The sequence below is a fragment of the Sinocyclocheilus rhinocerous genome, unplaced genomic scaffold, assembly GCF_001515625.1.
Source record: "Sinocyclocheilus rhinocerous isolate Xijiao unplaced genomic scaffold, SAMN03320098_v1.1 scaffold940, whole genome shotgun sequence".
In the NCBI taxonomy this organism is placed as follows: Eukaryota; Metazoa; Chordata; class Actinopteri; order Cypriniformes; family Cyprinidae; genus Sinocyclocheilus; species Sinocyclocheilus rhinocerous.
Genome location: NW_015670976.1, coordinates 334,453 through 343,591, shown reverse-complemented (window position 1 = coordinate 343,591; position 9,139 = coordinate 334,453). Strand labels below are relative to the sequence as shown.

At 35.8% G+C, this 9,139-nt stretch overlaps 1 protein-coding gene across 2 annotated transcripts in view; it reads right to left on the bottom strand.

Moving 5' to 3' along the window:
* Window positions 1-9,139, bottom strand: part of LOC107734383 (glycogenin-1-like) — a 20,672-nt gene extending 11,533 nt beyond the window's left edge. Inside the window, exons 1-4 of one of the 2 annotated variants that reach the window (XM_016546325.1) lie at window positions 9,029-9,139; window positions 7,919-8,057; window positions 7,660-7,834; window positions 6,764-6,926 (exon numbers count right to left, since the gene is read on the bottom strand). In XM_016546325.1, the coding sequence (XP_016401811.1) occupies window positions 6,764-6,926; window positions 7,660-7,834; window positions 7,919-8,057; window positions 9,029-9,035 (484 nt within the window). In that variant the 5' untranslated portion in view covers window positions 9,036-9,139. The remainder of the gene's footprint in view (window positions 1-6,763; window positions 6,927-7,659; window positions 7,835-7,918; window positions 8,058-9,028) is intronic. The other variant, XM_016546326.1, reaches the window with a different exon arrangement.

Here is a 9,139-nt window from a genome sequence, read left to right as displayed (position 1 = left end):
ACTTCTTTTGGACTGATGCACTGCAACACCCGCTGAGTGCAATTAAACAGCTTGAAAGATCAAAGACAATTTTTAAAATAACTCCTAACTGGATTCGTCTGAAAGAAGAAAGTCATATACACCTAGGATGCCTTGAGGGTGAGTAATTTATGGGCTAATTTTCATTTTTGGGTGAACTAACCCTTTAATGCCATTCACCATAATAATCAATGAATAATTGAGGATGCCACAATCCTGCACAGCCGATGCTTGTAAAAACCACCGGGGTTTAAATTCCAGAAGAAACAAGATAACCTTTCACATGTGGGAATGTGTTGGTTTGTGTTTAAGCATGTCAACATATTCTGTTACACCAAATACACAAAATAATGATCTTTAAAATACCATCATATGACCCCTTTAACTCAATATTACACGTTTTGAAACACTGGTAACTTTTAATGTTGTGTTAGCTAACGCGCTCATCTTGTTGTATGGTGTTAGTTAGGTCTACACAACAACACGTTGAGCTCTCTCGGCCACTGTACTCGAGGGTTCACAGACCATCGGATGTTATGGTAAATGACGTTAAGTTGACCCTTATATGGCAGACGGCTTACGTATAGCGGCCCATAGAAACAGTCGGTAATGAGAAATCTGCATATACCTATATCTATGGTTTTGACTCCTGACTGTTTTGCATGTGATGAAATCTGATACATTTGTTCAGACAGAGACAAACATTGTCCAAAACTGTTGACAACATAGTGAATGTCACATAGTTCACTAAATCAGGACAGTGAGTGAAAATTAGTGTGTCCAGATACAGCTCCAAACAATATTGCATGGATCATATGACGTCATATATACACTCTGCCATAAATGATGGGGAAACCCTACCTGAAACCCATTTAGCAAACACCTGTAGTACTCAGCCGTGTAGGATGGCCATTTTACATCTTATCCCAGGGAAATTCAAAAATATGAAGAGCATGCTGTTTTTGAGTCGTACAGAGTATAAGGAATGTGTCAAGGTGCTTACTAGTTGAAAAAAGACCCTACATATCTAAAAAAGGTCACGCTCTGAAAGAGCAGCCTAGTTCCTGCATGCTTGTTCAAAGGTCACTGAAGACATGACACACTCCACAGAGTCCCATGACACAGAGATATACATCTCACAGCATGATGCATACTGCACTAAACACACGCAGACACTGAAATAGCTGCACTATTAAAAACAAACGCTGAAAAATCTGTTTAGCCTGAATTGAGATCATCTATGTGTCTGCTGTGCAGTGCCATGGTGGACACAGAATCCAGGAGTGTAGGAGGACACGGGAAATATTAATAGCACGCCTGCAGACATGCAGACAGCTGGTCAACATAAAATGAAAATTTGGCTATTATATACTCATCCTCATGTCTTCTGAAACTTACATGATTTTCTTTCTTTTTTTTTCTGTGGAGCACAACAGGAATTATTTACAACGGCTGTTCTTCTTTTCCATACAATGAAAGTGAATAGTGACATGGCTGTCATGAAAGATTTACGGCAAAATAAATCTGACTTAAATATTACTATGTTACTCACGCTATTGCATTGTATGGCTTTAGATAACTTGACAGTATAACATAAAATTATATAGAACATTTTTATGATACTTTTATAGTGTTTTTGTTAATTTTAGAGCTTAACAGCTTCTGTTCCCCATCCACTTTCATTATATGTGAGAGATCAACTCAAATTTTGTCTTCTGTCTTTTGAATGTAACACTTTACAATAAGGTCTCATTACTTAAGGTTAGTTAATGCATTAATTCAAATTAACAAACAATTAGCATTACATCTGTTAAAGTATTTATGCATCTTTTGCTATGCTATGCAGGTTTTGCTATGCTCAGATTCAGGGAAAACAAAGTTTAAAAATGATTATAACAAAGATTATAAAAATTGATTTAAAATAATAAAAATAAAAATCAATGAAAAACAATGCAAAAAGTTTTAGTGTAGTTTCTGGATTTTGCCCTTGGAGGGCAGAGTAGTGTTTTCTGACTTGTTATAATGTTTTCTGAATTGTTGTTGTGTTTTCTGAATTGTTATTTTGTTTTTTAGACTTGCATTTGCATTTGTAATTTGTTATTTTGTTTTCAGAATTGTGATTTGTTTTGCACTTCTCGGCCACCGTAAGAAATGGATGTAGGGTGGTAAAAACCAAAGGGCAGGTCTTTGTTCTATCTATCAGTTGTTGATTGGATGGAAGCAGATCTGAATGCGAGCTTGAGGCTGAATGTAGAATAAAGAGGCGGTATTTAAGAGGACTAAATGATTGGAGAAGTCCAGCATACTGTACGTCACCAAGTCTGTTAAAAATCGAGTTATGATATTTTGATTAAAAAATGCATTATATGCATGGATCAATTTTTTCACAATAAGATCCATAACATGAATTTGGAAAATAGGTTTGATGAATTTTAATTTCATGCCAACTTAAAAGGTTATTGTTATCTAGTCAATTTATTTGTTCAATATCTGCCTGTTACCATGTGGGCTACGCTTATAGTCCAGTGCCATCCTCTGCGCTAAAACACATGAATATTTGCCCCAGGACAGGCCATGTGCACGCTATAAGGAAATTAATATAGTTAGTACAAACCATATACAGCATCCGCACTGCTAGCCAAAGACGATTTTCAAACTCACCTAATAATGCTACGTTCCTACAGCAGATTAACGAACACGCTGGAGCAATAATAAATGAATAATGTGTTTGCAAAGCATGCTGGTTTACCAGCTAAGCCAATCTAGCGCCATTTAATTTGGGCGTGCCTCCAGGAGCCCAGAAACAGGGTACAGAATCCTCCCCTGGGCTTTCCTTGTGCAAGTGGCTCTACAAACATTACTGTGGTCTTGGAGGGTTCATATTGAGAGGATGATCTGAACTGTGCAGGAATGTGTGCATAGTCTTTGGCTGGTTTACATTGGCAGAGGATGAGAACAAGGCCACATGATAGCCTCAGGTCATCAGGATTGTAATAAACAAGGAAATGGAAAGATGCTTGTTTGATTCACCGTTTCAGAGATTCAACCACTCTGCAGGTACGAGAGAACACACTGATGCTTTGTCTTTGGATGGCAGTTGTCTGAACGCCCAACAAAACTGGAAGTGATTTGGCTGGTTTATTAGTCTGATGCAAAACACTCTTGAAACTGCTTGTCACTGTGATTATTACTAAACATACTCGCTGTTCTTTGAATTTCTTTAGTTTAGCCCCACCACTCACCCAACCCCCCAAAAAAACTGAGCCTTCATCGTGTCATTTTGAAATGTTTAAAATTTAATCATGACTTAACATTACAAATAATATATAATCACCTAGCACACCCTAGCAACCACCAAACAACAACCATACAACCATACAGAACACCATAGCAACCACCTAGAACACGCTTATACCATCTACAGTAGAAAACTTTTTCATTCCGCGTTGCCCCATCAAGCTCTCGCTGGATTTGCTCCTCTGCTATCAACGAGAGGAACGTCTGTACTTCCTCAACAGACAACGAAACAGCCATTTTTTGGTTGTTAAAAAAGGTGCGCTCGTTCAAAACAGTTGCGTTCGATCCTTCACTGACTGTGCTGATTTAAATCTAGCGGTTCTGTTGTGTTTGTGTCGCAAGTTCAGTAGCAGGTACTGTACCCAGTGGAAAACCCCCCAAAAGTGAACCGTACATGAGCCGTACCGTGCCGTACCATGCAGTGGAAAAGCGCCATTACAAACATCTCTAGCACACCCTAGCAACCACCTTACAACCATTCAGAACATCGTTAGTGTTGCTTTCGTCAACGAAAATTATGACTAAATATCGTCGTCAACGAACCTTTATTACGTGACGAAAACGAGACGAGACGAGACGGAAACTCGGTAAGCAAACTGCAGGGGGTCCAGCAAGGGTCCAGTAATGTCCTTCAAGTAGGCCAACACCAGTCTCACAAATGCCTTCATGACCACAGATGTTAAAGCAACAGGTCTGTAGTCATTAAGTCCTGTGATTTTTGTGTTTCTTGGGTACAGGGATGATGGTGGAACTTAAATGCACGTCCTCTCTGAGATACATAACTGTGTAAATACATCTAAATGCCACTTCAGATGCAGATTCCAGAAATGTTTTCTTGTGCTGGAATGAAAGACACTAAGTACCGGATGAAGTGCTTCTTTTTCTTCCATTTTGTATTTTTGGGTAAGAATGAGTTCAAACTGAACACGATCTTGCTACTCAAGCTGTGTATGAACAGTTTTTATATATATTTATTTGCTTCTTTTCCATTTTGCATTTACTTTTACATTGTACTTAAGATTTAAAAAATACTTTTCGTACTTAAGTACAATAAATATCATACTTTAAGACTTTAACTCAAGTAATATTCTAAACGGTGACTTCAACTTCTACCAAAGTCATTTTCTGGGAAGATATCTGTACTTTTACTTGAGTATGGCTTTCAGGTACTTTATACACCACTGCCGAATTCTGAGTGAACAATTTCCTTCCCTACATTCATTCACTACTTTTTACCCACAATCCTCTCTGATTTTGAGTGTACTGCCGATGTACACCCGCTGAAGCACTATTTCCCATGAAGCAATGCGGAGAGGACTGACGAGCTGGAAGAGAGTTTAAATGAGAGATGCAGTTTACATCTTTCTTATTTCTACTTTAACATTTGTTTCATGCATTATTAATATTAAAGTATATTATTTTTGCATTAACTCAGTTTAACGTTTTACTAATTTACTGATGTGGCGTTGTTGTTAACTACGACCATTGTCATCTTATCTGAGCGCAAAACGCTGCTTGGGAGAGTTTCAAGATACTAAAAATAATAAATACATAAAAATTATGTGTTATATGTGTATGTGTAATACGTGTTTATTTTTGTTGCCAGTGTTTTAATAGCATTTAAAGGCACAATATGTACGATTTTTTATTAAAATATCTCCTTTAATGATTATGAACATATTAAGCATTACAAAACAAATTAGCCCTAACACCATTGATGAAACCACAAAGCTGGCGCAGAGGTATGTATAATTACAATATGAAGTCATTGTGAGTGTTATTTTTTATTAATATTATTTTCAAAAAAAGGTACATGTAATATTAAAACACATAGGTGTGTTATATGTGATAAAGATGTTTCTGTGGAAAATAACAATAAATTAAATTTGCTACCTATTAGATTTTATTAACGTCTAAACTACCCCAACCCTAAACCTAACCTTACAATAATGCAAATACAGTAATTAATTGTTGTTCAGCTTGACAAAAATAATGCAGTATTGACCAAGTGTGCTGTGTCTCCAGCTCTCTGACACGCATGGTATACATCAGTGTCCGAATTCGTTCACTTCATTTCGTTCACTCCTTTCTGATATAGTGTATGGCATTTGAGTGCACTATATCAGAAAGGAGTGAACGAAATGAAGGGATTAGTGAATGAGGTCTAAGCTCTAAAATGATATAAAAAGAAAAAGTACCATTAAAAAAAGTGGTCTATATTAGGAGTTTTTCAACCTATTAGATGCCACAGGCCAATTATTAAAAAAAAAAAAGTTTATATTAATATAAAAATAAATATTATAAATATGTGTAAAATATTATTTGGAAAATATTTAGTTTTTTTTATTTAGTCTTTATAGTAACTATAGTACTGTATTGCTAGATGTATTTGTTTTAATCTATTTTTATTTTAATCACATTTGTATTATTTACTTATATATTTTATACTTTAATGTACTCCTTTAATATACTTTAATGTAACACATGTATTTGTTTATTGTGATCATTTTATTGCTCATTTATTTATATATTTCTGATCTAGTTTTTATTATTTTAATAAATGCATTTATTGTAATCAAATTTTTATAAATCGTTTATTTATCTATTTCTGATCTACATTTGTATTATTTATATTTTAATTATTTTCATGAAAGCATTCTTTATTTTAATCTAATTGTTATTATACATTTATTTGTCTATTTCTGATTTTTGATTACTTTATTTATTTGATTTTATTTATTCATTTTTATTTTTATTTATTTAGTTTAATTTTTTAGTTTTACATTTTTTTACAGCTTTTCTCAACTTTTCCACAGATGAAAAGATTTAGTGAGACAAAACTATTGTATGGCTTCAAAAGATTCAGAATATAATGCATCTGTGTCACATTAACTACTTCTACCGTGCCTTTTTGTCATTTTGAAACAAGTAAGTAAACTCATCCCTCAGCTTGCAAAAATCACTTAAGGCCTGTTTACACCAAGGATAATAGCTATTATGATAACTAAAACTACAAAATTTTATAAATTTCATTCTATGAGAATAGTTCATACCACAGCTACAACAGTAACAACAATAGAGGAACAATGTCATGGAATAAGTTTCAGAGCGATTTTGTCTGATGAATGAAAACATGGACAGCCAATCGGAATCCACCCAAAGCTTGAGCTTTTAAAGTGGCAGACGACAAAACCACAGTGTGCACTCATAATAAACAAAACGTTATTGTTCATTGGTGTGGATGCTAATATAGTTTTCATTATACTCATTGCTATAGTTATCGTTCCTGGTATGAATGGCCTTGACAGCACTTACAGACCTGGAACATTCCTGTAAAATGCTTGAAACTACACAGTAAAAGTGTCAATGCCCTAAAAGCCATTTGCTAAAAACTGAAATTCAGAGCTCTGACACATCTAAAAGCAAATTATAGTGCTATTTTACATACCGTCAAAGCTGCCGTGCTCTGTGCAATACTGCAGAAGTTTGCCATAGGTTTCGTTGGACGGGAGAAACACGAACACACCAGAGTTAAAACAATCAGGCCAGCCGGGGTCTGGAGCTGCAGACAGCTCCTCTCTGCCAAACAGCTCATCGATGTTTGATAACACCTACAGCCAACAGAAAAGCCTCATGAAAATCATCAACATAAGTTCAAATTGAGCCATTTTAACATTTTCTTCATAAATATTTTTGGTCTTATTGTGTACAAAAAGTCCAAATAGCTATAAAAAAAAATGAAACATATATACATATATATATATATATTTCAAAATATTACTGTTTTTACTGTATTCTCAATCAGATAAATGACTTATGAGTTCAAAAAAACAACAACAAAATTTTAAGTTGAAGGCATGCTTAGATGCCTACCCTGCTAAGTGCAGGTTACACAAGTTAAATGTAACGCAGAGGCGTGCATTGACACATTGAGTTAATGGTGCACAATGTAATTCAAATGACATAACAGACCGCATTATAAATATTTCATGCATGTTTTGACAAGGTACAACTTGAACTCTGCTAACCACCAGCTGGTTCGAAATCATGATGCAAACTCACCAGTGTGTCTGCATCCATAAACACACACTTGGACTTATGAGTTCAAAAAAACAACAACAAAATTTTAAGTTGAAGGCATGCTTAGATGCCTACCCTGCTAAGTGCAGGTTACACAAGTTAAATGTAACGCAGAGGCGTGCATTGACACATTGAGTTAATGGTGCACAATGTAATTCAAATGACATAACAGACCGCATTATAAATATTTCATGCATGTTTTGACAAGGTACAACTTGAACTCTGCTAACCATCAGCTGGTTCGAAATCATGATGCAAACTCACCAGTGTGTCTGCATCCATAAACACACACTTGGAGTAGTGTGTGAGAGCCCAGCAGTGCAGCTTGGTGAAAGTGACACCCAGATCAGGTCTCTTCATCATGGCCAAGTGTGCCGTGTCCCCACTGTCCAACACATCCACTAGCCTGACTTCATCAAAGATCTTATGAAGAACTGCCCTAAAGACATTCAAAAACATCTCCTTTTGTTTTCCACAGAAGTCAGACAGATTCGAAGTACTGGCTGAATTAAGCATGTTGTACCTTGACTGATCGGACACATGGGGTCCAATGAGCACCACCAGCTTTTTTGAAGTCTTGTGGTTCCTAAGAGACTTTCCAAGCACCATAGCTCCTCTCGCATAGCTATCGTTTGTGGCCAAAGTGACAAATGCCTGTTCTGCTAAAGAAATGAGCTTGACATAATACAGTCTAATGAATTTGATTTCACATACGGTAATTATGCTAAGGAACAACAGATGACAACATAATGGATTTCCTGAAAAATCAAGTCATGTTTAAGCCTTAATGGAAGTCGATGATGCACGTTTCCTCTCATAATAATGTCAAAAAGTATTATTCTTTTCAATATGGTTTAAAAAGAATCGGTTCTTTTGAACAATACGTTTTGAAGAATCGGTTCACAAACGGATTCAGTGATTCTTTTACCTCACGACGTGTTCCTTACATTCCTCTTCAATAAAATTTTAAAAGGGGTGTCTGTTGCAATCGTTCGAGTTCAGCCATGATTCAGTTCTTAAAACAAAGTCATTTAGAACGTAAATATCATTTAAATGTGCATTAAACACAACTTAAATTATCTTATATCTCTCAGATGAAAAGTTTTTTCTTGTTTTAATGAAATGCTATTTATTAAAACCAAACCTGCAACGAGTCCTCAGGCCATTAAGAGTCGGACAAAACCGTTCAAAATAGACGGTTCTCGGTTCGCCGAAAACTTGTCAAACCGGATTTTTGCGAGTCGAACAAATTCGAAAAGACGGTTCTCGGTAAATAAATGAAGTGTTGTTGAGTTGACTCGAGAACCAGTCAACGAATTGTTCAGACCGGTTTTGTGAACCGTTTCAACCGATTCTTCAACTGAACAATTCATTCACAAATAAAAACATCATCTTAAACTCTTGAGTAATCATGCCAGTATAAGTCAGCCTTACATAGGCTACTTTATATCCAGTGCTACAGAAATATGAATATGAGCAATGCAGTGAACATCCACATCCCTTAATGCCTTTTTGCATGCTCTCTCTCTCTCTCTCTATATATATAATCGTATAGATATTTGCAGTAAGATGGTCCAACCACTACACATCAACAGCTCTGTTTAATTTACAAAGTGCATTGATTGTCACATACCTGCCATGCTCGTTATTTGTCAAAGCTACTTTGTAGCCCGGACTCCCTTAGAACAGCAGTGTCACTTCAATAAAAAAGACTCTGTATCACGTCTTGAGTTCATTTATACCA